The sequence below is a fragment of the Apteryx rowi genome, unplaced genomic scaffold, assembly GCF_003343035.1.
Source record: "Apteryx rowi isolate R43461 unplaced genomic scaffold, aptRow1 scaffold_9, whole genome shotgun sequence".
NCBI lineage: Eukaryota > Metazoa > Chordata > Aves > Apterygiformes > Apterygidae > Apteryx > Apteryx rowi.
In genome coordinates, this window is record NW_020451204.1 from 1,013,437 (window position 1) to 1,034,823 (window position 21,387).

Consider the following 21,387-nt stretch of genomic DNA (forward strand, 5'->3'; position numbering starts at 1 on the left):
GGGGGGCGGCGGGGGGGGTCAAGCTGCGACTCGCTGCCCAGCCGGGCCCCCACCGCTCGGGGGTCGCCAACCCACGGTTTTTGTGGGTGTTTTGGGGGTTTTCCTCCGGTGGGTTTGGGCCTGCTGGCGCGGTGAGGCGTCAAGCATCCCGCCCGGCCGCCGGGGATCTCCTGGGCCCGCTGACAGCGGGCTGCACCGCACGGCAGTTTGGCCCCAAAGCGTCACCCCTTCCCGCCCCCCCCCCCAACCCCGACACCACCAGTGATGGTCAAAATCCCAAAGGAAAAACGTGCAGGAGGAGACTTGGGGCTGTGTGCCCTGCGAGCCGTCCCTCGGGACAGGGGCACGGGAACACCATCCGTGTGGAAACGCGGTCTTCGGCAGCGTCACGCGGCTGTGAAGCCAGAGCGGTGAGGAGCGAGGTGAACTGCCAGATTGCAGAGAGAGGAGGGCCAGCCCTTGGGGTACGTCTGAGCATAAGCATCCCAGGCAGGCACGGCTTGGAGAAAGCGATGGCCCGTTGGTTTTGTTGCCAGGGTGCAAAAGTGCTAGAACTGACTAGAAAGAAAAAAAAAGTAATAACTGGACTAGTTGCGTGTCTGCGATCGTATCAAGTTAATGTGGAGCGGCATCCCCTGACCGATCACTCAGTACAGTGTCCGTGCGCTACCATCATGCCCAGGCTTCAGAGGTTTAATAGTTGAAACCTGTCCCTACTTCCTCCCCACCCATCACCATCCCAGGTCGGGCAGGGAAAAAGGGAGTGCAAAACAGGGCCTGATTCTGTAACCCAGCGGTGAGAATATTTGCTTGGAAGTGGGAGGCCAGGACATGAGTCCATTCGCACAAGATTGCACAAACACTCAGCAATTGCCGAATAAATCAAGAAGCAGTTCCTGGAGGAGAGATCTTCCCGGGCAAGTTGTCCTTCCTCTGGGCAATTACTCTAACCGCTAAGCTGCTTAGTCAGGCTCTGCCTTTCCTGTCCGGCTTGTGCTGCAGCATCAGTGAGGGAGCTGAAGTGGGTCCCCTCCAGGTTTTCTGCATTGGCAGTGTGACTGCTGCCCTGGGAGACAGGAGGACCAGTCTGAATCCCTTTGAGATGAAGAGAGCTTGGATCCAGGTTCTTCCCTTTGCTTGCCACCAGAGTTGCGTGTGGCTTTTGTGATTCAAAGCATTCGTTTAAAATTATTTTATGTGCTTTGCCACCTCCTCTGGCCAGACCTTAAAATAGAAGCAAGCCACTTGGCCCTACTCAAAGGGGTGAATTAGGTGTCTAAACCCCAGAAGGRATTTTGAGCAGCAAATCACAGTAGTCCAATTGCAGTTATTTAGGAAGGAAGCTGCTTTTCAGACACAAGCTTCTCTTAAACATTTCCTCTCATTCACTTTAGGAATTCCTCTGTTTCTAGCAGCTACATTCCTGTGCTCCTCCCTTACCCTGTTCACCTTCAGTCCCTAAACTGGGATAACAGTTGGTATTTCTCTGTGTCCTGGTGCTGTCTGGGGCGAAAAGTCCCTCTGGAAGATGAATCTGCCTATGACAAGGAAAGTCATGTACTCCTGGAGCAGGATCACACAAAAGGCAGGGACCAGGCAAAGAGAGTCTAGTGAGGAACAACATAGGTGATTGGAAGAAATTTCCTCAGGATTTATGAGGAAAGAGTGAAGGAATGAGGACTGTTTAGTCTAGAGATGCCAGAGGAAAGACAAAAGGCTTCAAATGTGTGGAGAGTGGCTGCAGAGGAGAGGAAATAAATTGTTCTGCTGGCCTCTGAAGACAGGACAAGAAATAATGGGCTTAAATTCCTGTGAAAGGGATGTAAAGCAGACCAAAAAACAGGTTTGCTCCCTCTGAATGTAGTGGAGTGGGTCCCTAAGAAGGAGAGCATGGAAACCCCTCACTGGAGGTTTTCAAGAGCAAGTTAAAGAAGGCCCCGTCAGAATCACAGAGAGATGCCTGGACAGGGCCTAGAAAGGCCATCCAGTCCATCCCATCTCCCTCGTTTGGATCAATGCGACCCATTCTGCTATCGTCTTTTCCTAGTTGACCCTGGGGGTTTGTCTTTACAGCTGTGTCTGAGCCACAGACAGAACTTAATTAGCCATTGTCACAGCGACAATAGCAACAGTGCTCCCACACCCTTGGGTCCTTAGACACATCCATTTCTGAACGTGCTGCCTCTGGGCTGGGAAACGGAGGCCCTCAAATCAGTGGAGCTCTACAAAAATGGTTACGAGCAGCAGGTTACAGCTGATGGTGGGATCAGAGAAGGGTGATGCGGTGATGCCTAAGCGATGTGTGCAACGTACGTACAGGCCGGATTAGAAAGCCAGTGTTTTGCACTTTGCCTTCTGAAGCTGTGTCCTCATGAGCCGTCTTCCCTGTAGAGATGGTTGCAGCTCCGCATGGTAGATCTCAACAGGACTTCCTCCCTTTACAGTGCAGATGGCGGGTCTCACTATTCCGCAGGGTGGGTAGGGGCCATCTCAGGAATTCTCTCTGAAATGCAGAGCCTTTTGCAGTGACAGATGGAAATCCTGCTCGGAAGAGTGATTTGGATGTGCTGAACTGTCTGAAGGAGCRGATATTGCATTAAGGTTTCCCAGACTGGTGTGCAGAAATTGAGCTATTCTGTTTGTTCTCTGATGAGCGTCAGTGTGAGAGCCGCGCTCTGGCAGTTTCATCCAACCACTTGCTAGACATCAACAGTCCAGGCAGTTCAGTCCTAGGAGGCAGGATGACAATTTTGGGATGCGCATCAGGCTGTTAGAGCTGCTGCTGGCTTTGTGGTCAGTTCTTTGGCCTCATGCTGTGGTCTAACAGCTGTTCCCYGTCTCCTCTGGGACCATGCAACATGCTTGTAGATTGCTTGGGCAAGTTCTGAGGTTTAGATCAGGCTCCCAAGTCACAGCTGAGCCCTCTTAAGTTACAAGATTAACATTCACATCCGTGGTGAGTCCCCTCTGCTAGAGTAATGCTGTGCTGTGTGCTCTGAGTTGCTCTCTCTTGTACAGTACTCCCTCTTAGTAGGATTTCTACATTACTTCTGGAGGACTCTATATTAGTTGGCTACAGTTAAAGCAGTTCTTGGTTGATACCTCCAGACTTCCTGTCTTTTCTTTTAAGCCTATCAATGTGTTAGGATTTTGAGTCAAAGACATGGGCGGATGCAGCCTGGAGGYTTTTTTGTTTGTCTTTTCATTATCAATCAATACATAACCCTGTGTCAACGCTTTACTGATAGTGTGAGGTCATATGTACAGCAAGAGACTGAATGCAAAGATCAATGACTTGTGAGGACAATAAGAGTAATGCATGCAAACAATCTTGGTCTGTTCCAAGTTTATGCTTACTTTCTGTTTTCCTACAGAGATAAGGTTTACAATCCTGCAGCCTGGCCTCTGTCACCGGTTCAGTATCTCTTCTCTTCCCTCAAGTAACTCTTGAACTTCCTATTTACRTTGCACAGCAAGGCCTGAAGTCTCATAGATAATTGAGCTCTGAAAAATGTGAAAATTGTCAGGYGGATAAATGCTTGTCAGGTTGTCAGGGCGGATAAAGACTCAGGTTAGTGCCTGCCCCATGGGAAATGCAGGGAGACGGTGGCCTTTCCAGGTGCTTTTTGGTGGCAGCCAGCCAGGCAGTCAGCAAAGGGGTGGTGGTTTGCCAGTCAGCACCTGGGCAGCTTTGCATCTTCCAGAGCACTGCTGCCTCTTTTGGGAAGCTGGAGGGATAACAGAAAAGCTTTTGGAGGAGACCAGGCCTGCCGTCCAGGTGACAATTTGGTTACTCCTGTTCTCCAGCATACTTCTCAGCTTGCGTTCTGCAAAAGCAGGTCTAGATCCAACCTGTAACTACTTGTGACTGCATGTTGGGTGAGCAAACCATRTGCTTGTGCAACAGTGTGGAGAGTGGGGCTCAGCACCATGCAGCCTCTCCAGTGAGTCCTTGGCCTCYGTTTCTGGCTTGCACTGGAGAAACGGGAAGTGCTCACTCAAGTTCCTCTATCTCCAGCTGCAAATGACAAAAAGCTTTCTGTGCATGATTYCTGATGTATGATAGCCCCATCTGAGCTTGATCATGTGCCTCCCAGGAAATCCTCTTCTGCTTCCCSTAAGCTTCTTAGAATGAAGGCAGAGTCTGCGGTACGCGTGTCTGCTAGGAACAGTTGTGCGCAGGGAGTGTGTGTTTAACATCAGGCTGTTACAGGCTGTCTTGCCCTCGTGTGTAATCCCTCTTCCCTCAGATCAGTCGCACAAAGTTGATTTGCTCAGAAGTGTTGTCATTTCTGCTAGCGAGGTAGTGATAACTGCAGTGCTCACGTCTTTCTGGCAGGAGAAAGATGCTCAGCCAGCAGGGCCTCTTCTTGGAGGTTGGACCCCTTGTGTGACTTTCAGTACTCTGTCGAGTTTGAAAAGCTCAGTACAAAGCGTGAAAACCTGGATATATAAGATAGYAAAGGCCATCCAGGTTGATGCTCACTCTGGGAATGTGAGCCGCTAACCTCTTTTCATTGCAGCCCAGTGCAGTATTCATACTCCATGGCATTGCTTGTCTTTCTTCTTGACATCTGCAGGCAGTTTCCAGGATGTGGGAACATAGTGACATTCTCCCAGTTCTTATTTATCGCRGTGGAAGGCTTTATCTTCGAAGCCAACTTTGGGAGGAAGCGGCCGGCCATACCAATAAGGTACAGTTGATCTAAAAGCTTTCRCTAGGCACAAATTGACTGGCTATCTATTATCTCAAGAAGCGTTTAATAAAAAAGCTTATCGTTTATCCTGTCTAAATCCCATCCATTCTGCGGCATTCGCGAAGCCTCATTGAGAACCTGTCATGCCTGGTAAAAATATGAACCCTCRTTTATCGAGAATACTTAACAGGAAATTGCTATCAGATACTTTCCTACCCAAGGAGCATGGCTACACTTTGCACAGWGCGAGTCTGCTGCATTCAAAGTGCTCATTGTCTCGCTGGGGCATGGTGCAACGGGCGTGAGAGAGAGAGGCTTACCGGAAATCTAGCCAAATCCTCTTTCGCACTTCTCCATCAGGGCTGAGCTTGTCCTAGCAATAGCCTGGCATGTCTGCGCTCTCCTCCCTGGCACTCCGTGTCTCATGTAAAGTGAGGAGGTTTTGTGGTGCTCCTTGGCAGACCGCCTAGCAGGTGGCAAAACAGAGCGTTGTGCAGAGATCCTCATGACAGAAAGCTGAGGRCAAGTTTAGCCCTGTTCAGGGCTTCATCGCTGCTGGGAGCTCCACTTTGCAGAGCAAGGGTGGCTCTATAGCCTCGGTATAGAACCGTGGAAGTGTTCAAGATAGATTTAAATGGTCTCTCCTTCCACTCAAGGTAGCGATGCCTGCTGGCAGAAATTGAATCTCCTCAAATCAAGCCTTGTCTTGTACCACAGTCCTTAGGAAAGAGGTGTCTGCAGGAAGTCCATGCTAAGAGATCCCAGTTGGTGTATCTTCAGCTTTTTTCCCTCTGGGATCAGCATGAGCTGAGCTGGTGCAGGTCTGTTCACGTCCCCTTTCAGGGACTTCCCCGCTATATCCACACTGGGATTGATTTCCTTATTAGTCCTTGTCACAGAGCCAAGAGCTAGGTGGGCCCCAGCTCAGCTCCAGGCCTGTCCTTGCACCATCTGATGTGTTCCCAGGACGTGGGAGGTACATGCCCAGCCGTGAACTGGTTTTGCCAACCACCACCTTGTTTTTGTGTTTCAGGTACTATCTCATAATGGTGGCCATGTTCTTCACTGTGAGTGTGGTGAATAACTATGCGCTGAACTTAAATATCGCCATGCCACTGCACATGATCTTCAGATCAGTGAGTACTGCCATACTGTCCTTTCCATCCTCATGTGATGTCTCTTCTCATCATCTCTGCAAGCACTGTTCCTGGCACGCATATTCTGCCACCCTCTCATCCCCTGTGGACACCACAACCCTGTGCAAATACTAAATTATGGCTAAGTTGTGGGGAGAGCAGCTTTGCTCTGAACGCTCAGCTCTGGTTCTCATTTTCAGTGTTGACCGTTAAGGTTACTGGACGGATGAGGAAACTGAGGCTCAAACAGGCTTCACTTTTTCCAAGGTGATGAGGAAGTAATGATGACAAAACCAAGCTCTGGCTAACAGCCCCGGATGGGCTGAATTGCTGACCAGAGAGATGCAGCTTTCCCTTCCATCACACAGCTAAACCAGGTGGTTCGTGTCATAGTGTAGGTGTCTTCCACCTATACTATTACCACATGGGCCTCTGCTCTGGAAGACTCTATTGAAAGCACATCTTCTTCACTTAAGTGTTTATAGATGAGCGTCTGGCTAAAACATCTGTTAAAATCAAAGAAAATGAAGCCTGGCTTTTGGAAATAACAGCTGAGTTCAAGAGATCTGCTGGGCCAGGGGCTGTTCTCCCACATCACGCTATGGGATTGAGATACATGAAATAAAGATAGTTTAAAAAGAAGAAAAACAGACAGCACTCTAGGAGCCCTGTCCCATATTAACCGTGAGGGATGATTCTTGAACAGCAGCCCACAAGTGTCTTGCAGTCAATCTACAGAGCCATACTGCTGTTCCCAGTTAAAATCATAGTGATTTGGCTGCATGCTGGTCTGTAGCAGGCACTGGAGTGAGCCAAGAAAGGGAGAGACCTGCTGGCAAAGAGATTCTAGTAGCCTTTTTGCTCCAGCATCCTTGTTCCCAAGTTACCCAGCTCGACTTCTCTCCTGCTCCTAGCTGAAAGGAGACTCCCCCAACCTTGCCCGTCTCCATGCTCCTGTCCTGGCATTTTGTTGGTGTTTTTGTGTTAGTTGTATCAATTATGCTGTGTTTCTCCGGGCGGGAGCCCCAATCCATGAAAATTTGACACACTGACCTTTTGTTTTGTTTCTCTCCTTCTCTCCTCCTTTCCCCAGGGCTCTCTCATAGCAAGCATGGCTCTAGGTGTCATCATTTTGAAAAAAAGGTAAATTGCAGGTACCTTTCTTGTTTCATCAGGGAAAACTCTGCCACTGATTTAATCCTGGYTGGTGTTGAGTGACTTCCCCTTTCCCATTAAATATCCTTGCTTTATTGGTGGGGAAACTGGAGCACAAAAATGTGGGAAGAAATGGTCAAGGCATGGACTAGAGACCTGAGTAATTTCCTCTTCTGCCCTCCCACCACCCCTCACTCCTTCATTTAAGACAAGCATTGACTGAAGAGAGCCTTTAAACAGGGCTGCAGCCCTATAAGTTTGCCCTTTTCTTTCCTCTTGCCTGCGTGAGTCCAATATCACTCCTGATGGACAGGGCAGCAGGGTCCTCCCAGCTTCTTGGGATCTGGCTGTGGGCACATATTCTGCCACTCCATCACTATGGAAGGACCTACGCTGGCTTGATTTGAGAGCGATCCTTTTCTACAGGCAAGGAGATATCGGTCTGAATGGTCCTTTTTGCTGTGGTTGGAGTATGTTGGCCTTCTCTCCCCAGTCATGTACTGGGCTAGATATTGAGTGTGTGCCCATTACCTCAGGTTCATACTGGCTCAGTGGAGCAAAATGTATTGCCAGGAAGTAGTGGATGAACACCGTGAGGCCAGGCTGCGTCACTAACATCTCTGTTCTCCCCCTGTGCAGGTACAGCATATCTAAATACACATCCATAGCCTTGGTGTCCGTGGGGATCTTCACCTGCACTTTCATGTCTGCGAAGCAAGTGGTAAGGATTGTAAAGGGCCTGAGGACACAGCCATGAACCTTATTAAGAGGAAGAACTGCCCTGGGCATCTTCATCAGTAATTGCTTTTGACTGGCTATTAGTGGCGAGACAAGACATCTCCTAGCTCTAGATCTGCTCCCCACATGCACTTGTTCCTGGTTGYTTTATTTACCTGTAGGGAGGAGAGAAGGGACTCACACATGACCATGATTTAACTTAATTACAGCTGCCTTTTATCCCATGTTACTCTGGTTACTTTTTGCTGAGAATGAACCATTATTTTTTTCCCACACAATAACAGCTGCAAGCTCTTTTTTTCTTGCCCTTATTGTTAGGAGCTGGTGAATCTTAGACAAAACCCAGCCATCTTAAAACTTCGCTGTCTTTATCACAGAACAAACTGTCAGGTTTCAAGCTAGAATTTTCCAGCCTGTTGTCATCCAACGTGACTTTCTATGACCCTTGAAATGAAGTGCATGTGCTTGGAGAACGGGAGGGAGTGAAGGAAATCTGTGTGTAACACCAGCCTGGGCTTTTCTTGGGTCAGCACGCACCTCCSGGTTTTGACAACTAAACAACTAAAGACAGAAAAGTAGTATAAAGAGGTGGTCAAGTGAAAACTGGTTTCACTTAATCCAACTCTGAGAGTTTGGAAATGAAGCAAGGCTGCCAGACCTTTTAAACCCCATCATTTAATAGCTGCTTATACTCTTGGGGTATCTGAGGAAGGTCTGTGCTATGCAGCCTTGCTCTGCGTTAATCCACATTAATTCTCAGCAGGCAYGGGGATTTGATGCAGCACGCAGAGTTGAGACTAGCTCATGGTAAATGTGAGTAATGTAACTTGCCCTAAGCCACAGTGAAAGAGAGTTGAGCCAAGTCACGTTATCTAGCATTTTGCCCTTGGCTAGCAGCGTCTGCAGGCCTGGTTCCCTCAACGTCTCAACCACAAGCCAGAATTCTGGTTTAGGTACCTGACCAGAACTTGGCCAGAGCTCTTGTTCTCTCCTGCACAACCACCTCTGAGAAGAAGACAGAGCTTCCTGCCAATGAGCAGTTTGTGAAAGCTTGCTAGGAGACACCAAACGCTTTCATTGTCAAAAAGCTCAGTCTCTGGCTGTGCCAGGGCGTTTCCTTGAGAAAGATCCTTTCTCAATCAGACATTTACGCTTTCAGTTGGAACCTGGTGGATTCCCCAAAGTAAAGATGAAAGTGAAATGTGCTGTAGTTGYCATCTCCTCTGTTCAGCCAGGGAAGCAACTCCAGAGAATGTGAGACCTTGGGCACTCTTTGGTTTATGGGCTTACCTGGAGCACAATACACAAACCAAAAATGAGGTCGAGACAGGCCTGAATGAACTGCGGGACATGGTGGCTCACAGTGACTGTGTGATGTGTCTCCCTCCTCCAGGCATCTGACTCCAGCTTAAACGAAGAGGACGGACTCCGGGCTTTCATGTGGTGGATGCTAGGTATGTGAGTGCCGCATCTCCAGCCAGCCTTGCTGGGATACTGGCAGGACTCTGCTCTCGGATGGCTGATCCTTGTCTGTGTGGTTGTGCGAAGCAGACTGAGGTGGGAGTCCCAGAACTGAGGTTAAGTTGTGCTGAGCATCTAATGGATGTTGGTTTGCAAAGAATGGCATTTCTGTGGCACTCAGCGGCTTTGTGCAATGAAATTCCCTTTGTTTGATCAAATCAAATATAACAACTAAAGCATTTCTATCAGGCAGTGGCTTAGTAACAGAATGAGACTACAGTTTTGCAAAATACTTTCCAGCAATAAATGGAAAATCATATTAGTATTAAATGAAGGGCAGACTCCGGCCACTGTCCCATATTGCCGGCGTAGCTCTGAAGCGAGGCATTCCCATCTCTGCATAGGCTAGAAAACAAGTTCTCTGTGCAGGTAACCATGAAATAGTGTCATGACAAGTACATCTCATCCTCAGTTGAAGTCAGGGAGGGTTTTTGTTTTAAAAAGCCACCATTTTAATAGCCCAACTCTGTACATTTACATCAGACACAAGTTTGACCTGCGTGTTTGTAGACATCAGCTTGATTTCTCCCTACCTACCCTCCCTGCCTGATTTATCTCATGCTATGAGCTATGCTGCAGTGAGGGAGAGGGGCTGAAGTGTACATTCAGCACAGTATTTCATGGAGGAGTCTCTACAGTCTGGCACTTGAGTCTGTTTTTATGCCTACAACCCAGATTTGTTTATGGCTTTTGAGGGGACATGGGGTTGATGTTATAACACTAATAACAAACAACTGTGTACCTGGTAATCTCTTTGCCGAGGCAGCCACCAAGTCTGCCTGCCAGGTCCGACTACTTGTTTTTAAGAGCTGATCTTTTCAGACATCTCTTGGGCACAGAAACCTTTGTAAGAAGGTACCTATGTCCCCGAGGCCATTTTGAATGTTCCCCCCATCTTACCAGTTCTGGATGTTTTGGCTTCTCTCACTGTTTTCTTTCAGCAAAAGCCAAATCGTGGGAATCCCTGAGCTGGCTGACTTGAGGTGTGCCACGCTCGGGCAACGCTGCAAGGCTGTGTTTCTGTTCCAGGTATCGGCGCACTCACCTTCGCCCTCCTCATGTCTGCCAGGATGGGGATTTTCCAGGAGACGCTGTATAAGCAGTTTGGGAAGCACTCCAAAGAGGCCCTGTTTTACAATGTAAGCCACCTTATCTTTTCTGTTGCTTTCACTGGACGGACACGGCTCCGAAGAGAGTCCTTTCCCCTCCCACCCTGCAATCAAAGCCCTATACACAGCACTGAGCTATTTCAAACTAGAACAGTGTCAGCTCCATGTGTTTTTCAGACTCCCAAAAGCTTCCCGTGGAGGTGCAGCCCATGTAGCGAATTTTAAACGCACTGATAGGAGTCTTGACTTTCTGAATTCCACTGTAATTACTCCGCAGCCCCCCTTCCAGCAGCAGTCTGGTGACTTCTCTAAAATGGTGCTTTGCATGGAGGACACCTTAAGGAAGGTAGAGAGTTTCACAGTAAAAGCTGAAGGGGGAAGAGAGACGCTGAGCTGTACTGCAGGAGGGGAATGGGTCCGGAAGAAAGCCTACAGGCTGCTAGTAGACTCCTCTTGATCCCGTCTTTTCTCTTTGCTCCTCAGAGAGAATGAGTGGTTTGGTGCAATAGGTGCATGGGACACGTTAAAGACAGGCAGCCTTCCTGAGGCAGGAATCCAAAGGATCACGTGCTGTAATGCCAGAGCAGTGAAGTGTGTGCCCTCATCCGTGGAGATGTGTGAGGCGTGTTTCCCCCAGATGGGGAGTGGGGGGAGCGTTCACGTAATGTGTTGACATCCTGCCTTTTTGCTTTCTCTCTCCAGCATGCATTACCACTCCCCGGCTTTCTCCTCCTTGCCCCAAACATCTACCACCATGCAGTCCTCTTCAGCCAGTCTGGTGAGTGTTGCACACATGGATCCTTGCTGCTGTACCTTTTCTCTCCTCTGGGAAATGCTTTAGGAAGCTCGCAGGCCGGCAATTGTGCAAGTCACACTGTTGCCTCTGGGTGTTCAAGCCCTTTGCAGGTGGGAAGGAAAGAAAAAAAAACACACTGCCTTGAGGACATTGTCCAGCCTGTTCTCCATGGTGGGCCAGATGCCAGCACGCTTGGACAAGTGATAGCTGATGACTGCTAAGAGCCCGGCCACAGGCAGTGGGCTGCTGACACTGCACGTGCCTGTACCCCAGGCCATTCACCTGGTGCCACTGCAGGTGACAAAGTTAAGCCATGAGTTATGGTTTGGATCATTCTGGTTAAAACCCTGGTTTCTCATTAACGCACACCCATTGGGCTCAGCCATATTTCTCATCCATCTTCAGTTGTGTGTCTGCCTAAGTTTAATAGTAAAATTCACTGGGCTTTTCCAATGTAGATGAGCTGCCTATATGCTGCTCCTGATTTTGGGAAACTGCTGGGGTCTTTGCTGGATGGGTTCACCAGTTCTCAAAATCCCCTTTGGGAGGAGAGATGTTTGCATGCATAGATCACTTTAGCCTGTTCATTAATATCATTGCAAAGTATTTCTAGCAAGTTACACCCCTCTCCTCTAGGAAAACCTAATGAAAACATGAGATAGGTGACTCCTGGGGAAAGGAACATGCTAGTTCAAAACAGGAGTAACAGAACCAGATCTTCAGCCATGGGCGTAAACACTGATCCATTGGCTTAAGTTTTGTTCGTACTGCGCAGGCTTTCCCAGGCTGGCACTGGGAGCCTCTCCGAGCAACTTGGTACTGCATGATTCGTTCATCCTGTTTTGACAATGGGAAAGTCCTGACACAAGACAGCAAGACAGATCTTTTCTTTTTAAGTCCTTTTTCTTAGCCTACTTCTTCCTCTGTCTTCCCTTCCTCCCCACAGAAGTCCATGCTGAAACATCTACACACTCTCTTGTATTTGTTATTTATTGCAGTAAGAACAAGGTAATTGTCCGTTTGGAGCAAAATCAAAACGTGCCCACATTTCAGTCTGCAAATGCAGCAAAAGCCTCATGGAGCTTCAGCGTGTCACAGGTTATGGTCCATCCTCAACAGGAGAGAGGCATGTTCAKCTTCCTTGCATCCCTCCTTAGCATTAGCAGGATAGTGACCTTGGTCCCTTCCAGCCCATGCAGGTGTAATGTCTCTCAGGCAGCCAGGCCTACAGCAGCTAGCGTTTGCCTCAACCTGTTGATGTTGATGGGCCTCCCATCTCTAGGGCTTTGCTCTCTGATCCTGCTTTCTGTCCATGCAAGCCCRCTCCAGATCTCTCACATGGCTGATATCTCTGGGGTAGGAATTGACTGTTTGGCCTCCTGTGGCTTCTCTTCAAAGCGGACCACGTAACACAGTCTCAGCACTGCTGGAAGTTGATCCAAGGCTGGATGTGAGTTTCTCACTTCCCTTTCTCCCCGCAGAGCCATTCCAGGTCCCAGTGATTGGGCTGACCCTGCCAATCATGTGGTTCTACCTCCTCATGAACGTCATCACTCAGTATCCTTTGAATGCACAACTCGGACAAGCTGCGGAGATGGCAGTGGGGTGGGGGAGGAGGAATGGGGTGAGGGTCCTGAGCCTTCCCTGCATTTGGGAGCTGATGTTCATGTTACTGTTGGAGAAAGAAGAGTGGAATTTAACCTGGGGCTTCTGTTTTTTCCAGGACAGCTGAAATCTGCTAGTGGAGCAGCTAGGCTCCCCTGCCACAGYGGTATCAAATTTGCACAGCTCCGTGCATGTTGCACCATGCCCTCCTACTTCTGATGCTCCTCCATGAAACCTCCTCCTTTCATCTGCCTTGTTTTTGCCCTCTTGGGGGAGGAGAGGGGACTTTCTTTTCCTCCCCAGTTGCTGATCCGCTGCAGGGTTGAAATGGAGAAGTCTTATTTTGGCTTCCCTTGGTTACACGGCTGGTGCAGTTAACCCTCCGTGCCATTTACCCTTTGCCTACACGGTAGAAATGTTGAGCTGAGGAGAAGGGAATTTTATTCCCCGTGTAACTAAAAGGGAATTTCTTCTGGGTTTGGGCAAGAAGGACAGAAAAGGGTTAGTACTACAGTGTGGGGAAGGCTCGGACACTCCAGCTTGAACTAGCGTGGTTTTGTCCCAGAGAGAGGGTGGTGGGGCTAATCCAGTGCCCCATCCTTCTGCATTCCCAAAGGCCTGCACAGGCAACCCTSCCTCTTCAGCCCCGCTGCCCCCTTACCTCTGCCCACCCAGATACGTCTGCATCCGGGGTGTCTTCATCCTCACCACAGAGTGCACCTCCCTCACCGTCACGCTGGTGGTGACGCTGCGCAAGTTCGTCAGCCTCATCTTCTCCATCCTCTACTTCCGCAACCCCTTCACGGCCTGGCACTGGCTGGGCACCTTCTTTGTCTTCGTGGGGACTCTCATGTACACGGAGGTGTGGAACAGCCTCGGGCCCCTCCTGGCCCGCTGGAGGAAGAGGCCGAAGCAGGAATAACGGCCGGGGACTCTCTGCAGGGACCTTTTTAATGTTTTATAGAGCAGAGCAGTAGGGAATCCCCCAGAAGGGGGTTGTTTTTATAACACAGGGGAGGTGCTGGCTGTGCCAAGCTCCTGGGAAACGTGAAGCCCCCACCAGGGATCAGCGTGTACTGGATCATGGAGGGAGGTTATGGTTATTTTCGCAAGATTGCATTTTTTTTATGCAATCCCTCTTCCTTCCACTTTTTTTTTTTTTTTTAATAACCCTTTCTAAATAACGTAAAGGCTGACCCAGCTGTTAGGTGCCCAACCCTGTTATGGTGCTGTTGTGCACTCCTCCCAGCTTTGGCAAGCTGGACCCTGAGCCTATTTGGTGCCGTCCATGAGAATCCAGGTTGCTGCAGTGGATAGCTGAGCCACGGGGAACTGCTGGACACTGTTGTTAGTGCAGCAGATTCTTAGTTACACTGGAARTGCCAGGCCTGGTTGTTAATCTGAGTCCTTGTTGCCCGATCCTGCCACCTTTGCTGGGAAAGCGTTGGATAGGCGTGTAGCTACCACCTTCTCCAGAGCCTTGCAGTCTCCCCAGCAGACCTTCCACTGGGGAATGGCTCGGGGCCACTGAGCCCCCATCACTTGTAGCAGGACCCAACTGGGAACCTGAGGAAACCAAAAAAGGGGTGATGCTGAGGGGACAGAAAATCCCACCGTGTCCCTTTCACATCCTTCTCGAGGGGATGGTGAAGCGCTGTCGAGGCTTAGCTCAGTCCTCCTCAGACATCCCTGAGCTACCTAACCGGCAGGGGGGTATCATGGGTTCCTCGTGTTTCTGTGAGGTCCTTAGCAGAGGTCACTTCTCAGTCACTTCTTCCTCCTTGTTCCCTCATGGTGAGTGTGGACATAGGGGCTTCGTAACCAGTCAGCGCCACAAACTGTGCTGAGCCCCAACAGGCCTGTGGTCCCCCAGGGACCCCCCCATCCTCAGTGTGTGGGTGGTGCTAAGAAAATTAAGAAAGACCAGTACAGCTGAGCTTATTTCTGCTGCTAGTGGGAGGGTTGTTTTTACTCCCCCTTCACAAAGAGGAAGGACGGGGTTACCTCCCTCAGTTCTCCCCTTTCGTTTTCTTCTCCYGCTCCTTGGGCATTTGCTTCCCTCGTGGCATTTCTGCAGGGCTGCCCCCATGGCAGTGCCCTGCGGCATGGCAGCATCCATCCAGCCTGGGTCTGGCGTCCCTTGGCATTAACCGCTCACCCGGAGCAGGGATGCTGAGTCCAGCCGGCCGAGCCGAATGGGATGCGTGGCCAGCTCACTTGCATCCGAACAACCCGGAGCTTGTGGATTCACTGCGCATCTTGCCTCCAGTGCAGAATAGAGAGCAAAAAAGCAGCAAAGTCCTTTGATGTCCCCTCCAAATGAGTGGGAGAGAGGATTTGAGAGCAGCAACGATGCACAGGCATTCCCTGTTGGACTTGTGCTTCCAAGCAAAGTACAGGTTATAAAGCCACCGGTCTTGTGCCGGCTGGTTTTAGGGCTGTTAAATGGATCGGTCCCCTATGGGGACTGTGCAGGGCCCCATAGGAGCTGTGGGTGCCTTTCCCTGTGCATGCAGGTGATGCATTTAGCTCAGCACGGTGAGGACCAGCAGCTGCAGCTGGTCGAGGAGCTGTGGTTGGGCAGAGCAAGGTTGAGCGCGCAGCCTTGTCTCGTTCCTGCAGAGCGGCTGGGAGCACACGCGCTGAATTTTCTGCTGTCTTGATTTTCCTGGAGCACGTTGTTATCATCRTGATACCACCCCTGCTCAGCCATGGTATTTAAGGTATCCGGCAATATCAGTCTCRTTTGCATTGAGCTTGGACAAATAAGGACAGTGACTATACCGTTGGTTCACCACTGGACGACCCAATGGCTTCCAGCCCCGGTGTTTGCAGCTCCATCAGCGTTAAACCTGCATTCATGCTGACGGGATCTGAAGGTCAGTCCTTCCTGCAAATGATAAAACCGTGAGCAGGCGGGAGGGCTCAGGCCAAAAGAGTTTTTCCCTTCTGGTTTTGATTTTTCCTGCACCTGTAAAAYTTCTTGCATTTTGAGTGTCACAAATGGGCTATTTCCAAGGATTTTCTAGATGGGGAGACTGTTCCCCAGCAGCTGCCGCCAGACAGGTAATTCAGTCCAGCTCTGGCTTCCAGCTGTTTGCACAGGCTCTGGGGAAGACCCAAAGAGATGCAAAACCTTTTTTCCACATCTTGATCTTCAAAGTAGGGGGAAAAAACTATTTACACAGAGCTTCAGCTGAGCCTGCAAGGTTGGGGAAGGCAACCCAAGCCCAACTCGGTGCGAAAGCATCAGGGGCACTCATAGGTGGGGTTGTTCATCCAAGCTTAAACACACCAGTATAACACTGGGCTGAAAGCAGAAGCCGCATTCACGGCTGGGCAGCAGGGGCTGTAACTAGCTGTGCCGGTGATTTCGGTGGCTTGGGTCAGGGATTTAGCAAAGCAATAGCTGAGCAGGCGTCTGAGCGATTGTAACGTAACTGTACATAGACGACTTCCTGGCTAATTCTTCGTATGAGCCAAACTGCATGTTGTCTCCAATTTCTGCGTGATGCCGGTAGGTTTGGAGGTGTTTGGCTTTCTTTTTTTTTTTAAACCATGTGCTGTACTTGGGTTTCACTTGAACGAAGCATCCAGGATGGGGTATTATTTTTTGTTGTTGTCTTTTTTTTAAAAAAAAACTGTTTACAGTGCAATCTCTGTGTTTTTGAATATTTATCATTGTTAAACGTCACAGAAGTGGCAGTGATTCCCTTCCTGCTGTAGGAGAGCAGCTGTGCTCATCCGGTCATAAGATGGAGGAAAGGTCCGTGCAGAAGTGCCCCGTTAGCCAAAACAAGTATTTTAACCCAGGTCCCAAGCACTACTCACTTTGGTGGTACTGGTTTGTTTGGGTTTTTAATGTACACTGTAATGATGTTGTTACACAGGTTTTTAGCTGGTGCTTGGAAAGTGAGTGATCCAGAATGCTTTTTGACCAGTGTTCTGGATTTCCAGAGCTTTTGGGTTAGGTTTGGGATTTTTTTTGTTTGTTTATTTGTTTTGGGTTGGTTTTTGTTAACAAAATAAATATGCCTCCTCTTCCAAGCGTATTGCTCTTGTTTCTCCTTCCGCTCTTTGCTAATGGTGATCGGCTGATGGTATTTGGAAAATTATTGGGGCTCTGAAGTTGACACAGAATTTCTCCTGCCTTTAATGTGAGAGAACGTAGGAACGGCTCATCCTCGCTGGGGTTAGAGGGAAACTCGACCATTCCCTCCCCTGCCATTGGCAGGAAGCTACAGCTGGATTTTTGTTGGCAACACCAATTAAAAAAAAAAAAAAAAAAAAAAGCCCAGTAAATAAGTGGCCCTGGGGAAGCAGAGGCAGCGTTGTAAGCCACTGCTGACCGTCTCCTTGCGGAGCATCTCGGCTGTCCCCCACCACAGGAAAGGGAAAGCCCCCCCACCACAGGAAAGACCCTGCTCTAAGATCCTGGATTTCTTGCTGTTTTCCCAGTCTTGCAGCTTCACTTCAGTTTCTGATCCTAAAGACACCATGTGGTGCTGGACAGGTCTGGCAAAGCGGGGTGGACTTTGATGAAGACTACCTAGCATCACTGAGCAGTGCTGCGCCCAAGTGTCCTTCTGTGGTGCACAACAGTGTCCAGTAGAAATCATTGCTTGGTCTGAACCCCAACACCCCCCCCCATCCTTATTTACCAAACTGGCTGGACTATCCGGTTGGCTGGAGTCACAGGGCTCCAAACATTTGTCCTCTAGGACTGGGCGACACAGCAGAGCAAAGCCAGGCTCCTACCCGGAAAGCATGTGTCTATCATCTGCTGCTCTCCAGCCCAACTTTTGTCCTCTAGCTGCTGCCACGAGGTGAGGAGCTGCTCTGGGAGGAGGCAAGAGGAAAAGGTGGATATTAGTTTCCAGCTGCTGGGTAACAAGGTAGGTCTTGGAAAACAAACCTCACCAGTCCCAAAGGCGGTGTCCCACCATGGGCTTCCCCTGGCTTCTCTTTCTCTGGCACGCTGAGCTGGGAACAGCCTGATGTGACTGGGAGACATAAGCCCTGAACAGCCCAGCCTGTGGTTCGCAACCTGGCTGGCTTTGTACGAGAAACTTGGGGCCATGCAGTGAACTCAGTGCGTGGATGGAAGGAGGGAGGGATATTCAGCACCTTGCGCTAGCGCCAGCTGCTTGACCAAGGCCAGCAGAGATGGACAGTGAGTGATGCTTTTGGCAGAAAGAGACCCACCAGGTGCAGACTCCAACTGAGCCCTCAGTTCAAAAATAATTTGCACCTTAATACTTTGGTTGTTGGGATGACTCTGAAACTGCTGCATGAACAATACCAAAGCTCATCTCACCCAGCATCCCGCCTCCAGCAAAGACCAGTAGCAGCTGCTTAGAGAGAGTATAGAGAAAAAGCAGAACATGCCAGGTACGAGGGCAACCCCCTCCCGCAAGGAACTGCTTAGGACTTTCCTGGTCTAGTGGCTATACCCAGACCAACACGGCTGATGGCTACCAAGGAGCCTGACCTCCAGCAATTTGTGGCCCGTTTGCTGTCTCGGTGCCAGCCACAACTTTACAGCCCTACAGCATCAGTCTGTGGTGCACATGTAGCAGTGACGAGTCTCCCTCTCCTCCCCACCTCCCAGTTCATAGCGGTTGACTGCAAATGCACAAGACAAAATAATAACGAGCTGCACGTCTGGGGTGCCAATAAACTCTCCAGCTCGTGGCAGCTACTTCCCTCCCTCCCTCTTTGCAGCCGTCATCCCGGACCACACGCGTCGTCCAGCCCTTTTAGCTGTSGTTCCTACTAAGGGGGCATTGCACAGGGAAGGCAAGAGAGGGGAAGGGTGGCTTGGGGGGGGGGGCTCATCTTTAATTGCACTTACTTACAATAAATTATATCCATTAAGTCATTGCAAATGGTCTCTAATTGCACCCAGGCAGCTGAGTTGGGTGGCCAAGGCACCTGGCAGCACCCAGAGCGCAGACAGGGGGGACCCAGCCACAGCACGGGCCAGGACAAGCTTTCAACACCGGACGGYGTAGCACAGAGCACTGCGTCACTTACTGCTGTGCTGCTGCAGGAACAGGGTGAATAGTAAATTARAAAGTCTCACAGCTTCAGTACTTAAGCATTAAATTGGAGCTGAGCTGTCCAGCTTCCCGCATGGGATCTGATTCATAAAAAAGCATTAAAAAAAAAAAAAAGTGGATTATTGCGGTCTTTCCAGACACTGGTGACATCTCCATCACTGCAAAAGCGGCGACGTGGCGGTGAAGACATGGCACCGAAATCCTGGCCATCGCTTCACATTTAACACACCTTTAAACCTCCACATCTCAGAGCTTTAATGGGCACGCTTAATCCCCCGGCAGTTATAGCATATATATTTCTCATTTAACAAATCATCTTTCCCCAGATCCTGGCAGCCGTTCGTTTAATAAATCCTCATCGGCTGGGCTCTGCTTTCATCAGCTTGGAGATTTCTGTTCAAAATCTTTTGCCTTTCATTAACTCCGTGCTGGTATTTATTAATGCTTCCAATCTTTCCTTGGTGCTTTGCAGCCCAGCTCACTGGGGTGGGTCAGGAAGAAACAAGGGATTTTATTTTATTTTTTTTTATTAAAGCAAGAGGGAAAGCCTTGAACTGCTTTGGGAAACTCAGCGAAATCCTTGCTACTTCTAAGGTATGAAAAAACTTGCCCTTGCCACTAAATTAAATGAGGGGCAGAAARGGGATAAAGATGTCTCTGTAAATCACTTGGAGCCACACAGTTCATTTCTGTTCAGCGTCTTTCATTATAGCAAACATAAATCAGCAGCTGGAGCCCAAGAGGGTAAGAAGGTGAGATTTATTGACATGGGAAATTTGGGAGGGGAAGAGCTCGTAGGATACAGAACAATTTTTTTGCCTCTAGCGCGGCCCAGGCTCRTGGAGTCTGCTGGCCCTCATTCCTTCTCCGAAGGCTCTCCAAAGCTTGCTGGAAATATTTAGTATTATTATTATTTTTTCCCCCTTCCAAACAAGAAGGTAAGGCAAGGCGAGACGGGTGCTCGCACCGCGCAGGGCACAGTGGGCTCCTGCAGCCGCGGCTTCTCCCTGCACCTCCTCTCCAGTTCTTAGGACTTTCTCTCTGTTTTTAACTGCTGAAATAAGTCGTTTCTCATGACTCTTGAATTCTAGCTCTTCGCAAACTTTGCCTGCAGAGCTCGGAAGTGGGTGAAATCAGAAGTGCTGGGTAAAAAACCAAGGGGAACAGYGATGGTACCTGCACCCCGGTTAGCTCAGTCTCTGCATTTGTGGGCGGCCGCCCCAGCGCCGCCGCGTGGGCACCAACACCTCTGCGGGACCCAGCTGGGAGACGCAGCCTGAAGAAGCAATTGCTCTTTGGTGGGGTCAAAAACTTGGGTGGTCGGTGGGTGGTTCAGGAGGGCAAGGAGGGAGGACACAGGGACACTTGCACCGCTGGTGGGAGCCCCGGCTCCACCACCACCACCGGCTAGAAGGGCATCGACTGCCTCTCCATCAAGTGGAACATTTTACTAATTGACTATTAGATAATCGTCCCAGCAAACGTTAATCAGTTGTAACAGAGGCCAACAAAATCAATAAYGTGGAAAATCCTGACTATTAACTTCCTAAAAAGCTTCCCATAACGGAGTGTCAGGCGCAGTTCAGGCGAATCACGGGTTGCAACATGCCTAAGAGAGGAGGGAGACTCGGCTATTGCCCCTTCAGACCTGCACTGGGCACCAGCATGGTTCCTCACCCACGCATACACCACGACTGTGGCCCACGGTTTTTAGGGCTGGTGCAGATCACCACAGCACCCAGCCAGGGTATCCCAGACCGTTTCGTCGTCTATTTGTAGGGCTAAAACATTTCCGATTCTCAGGCCAGTAACCTACAGCGCAGCCCAGCAGAGAGGAGCTGGTGGGAGGTTGTCCTCAGATGTCCTCATGCTGCTGCTCGCACCCCCAGTYGCTGTGTTTTAGCTGGCCTGAGATGATGCCAGCTGTGTGCAATCACGCCAAACCCAGGAATGAGGAGGGGGAGGCGCACAGCGCCCTGATCACCCATCCCATGCAYTGCTAACCTGCACCGATCCCCAGGGCTGGACCACGCAAGCCAAGCTAGATGTCAAGTGAAAGAAGGGGAGGAGAGGGGCAAGCTCCTTCGTAGTCCTTGCCATTGAACAGTGAAAGCCTCATAGCATGGCATTAACTCAAGAAATAGCACTCTAGGCTCCTTTCGAACATACTGGAGTCCCCAAAAAATGAAACCAGCCCCTCTCCTGCTAGAGGAGAGGCTTTCTCAGGACATGCTACGTCCCCGTGCGCTGGGCAGGGTGGTCAGGGAAAAGCATGCTGGGGACCTCAGCTGTAGGTCCTTTCCCTCAGTACTCTCAAACCAGTCTCTTCTCTTAAACCGCCCTCAGCACGGGGGATTTTTCACTGTGGAGCCTTTGTGCCTCTGTGATGGATGTTGATTTACATCTTCATGCTTCTACTTGCTCTGAAGGATGAGCGGGGAAAAGCACGAATGATAAAAATGTAGGAGCCTCCCCCCCGCTGCCCTGGAAAATGAGATTCAGCCTTGGTGACGAGGGCTCCTCTCCCTCTGCCTTAGAGGAGACAGCAAAAAATATCTCAGAAGCTTG

General features: G+C 49.9%; 1 protein-coding gene across 1 annotated transcript in view; it reads left to right on the forward strand.

Moving 5' to 3' along the window:
• Positions 1 to 16,803, forward strand: part of SLC35B4 (solute carrier family 35 member B4) — a 17,317-nt gene extending 514 nt beyond the window's left edge. Inside the window, exons 2-10 of the mRNA XM_026091281.1 lie at positions 4,571 to 4,694; positions 5,731 to 5,833; positions 6,927 to 6,976; positions 7,628 to 7,709; positions 9,120 to 9,180; positions 10,277 to 10,386; positions 11,059 to 11,134; positions 12,634 to 12,709; positions 13,433 to 16,803. Coding sequence (XP_025947066.1) covers positions 4,571 to 4,694; positions 5,731 to 5,833; positions 6,927 to 6,976; positions 7,628 to 7,709; positions 9,120 to 9,180; positions 10,277 to 10,386; positions 11,059 to 11,134; positions 12,634 to 12,709; positions 13,433 to 13,679 — 929 coding nt within the window. The 3' untranslated portion in view covers positions 13,680 to 16,803. The remainder of the gene's footprint in view (positions 1 to 4,570; positions 4,695 to 5,730; positions 5,834 to 6,926; positions 6,977 to 7,627; positions 7,710 to 9,119; positions 9,181 to 10,276; positions 10,387 to 11,058; positions 11,135 to 12,633; positions 12,710 to 13,432) is intronic.
• The last annotated feature ends 4,584 nt before the right edge of the window (positions 16,804 to 21,387 follow it).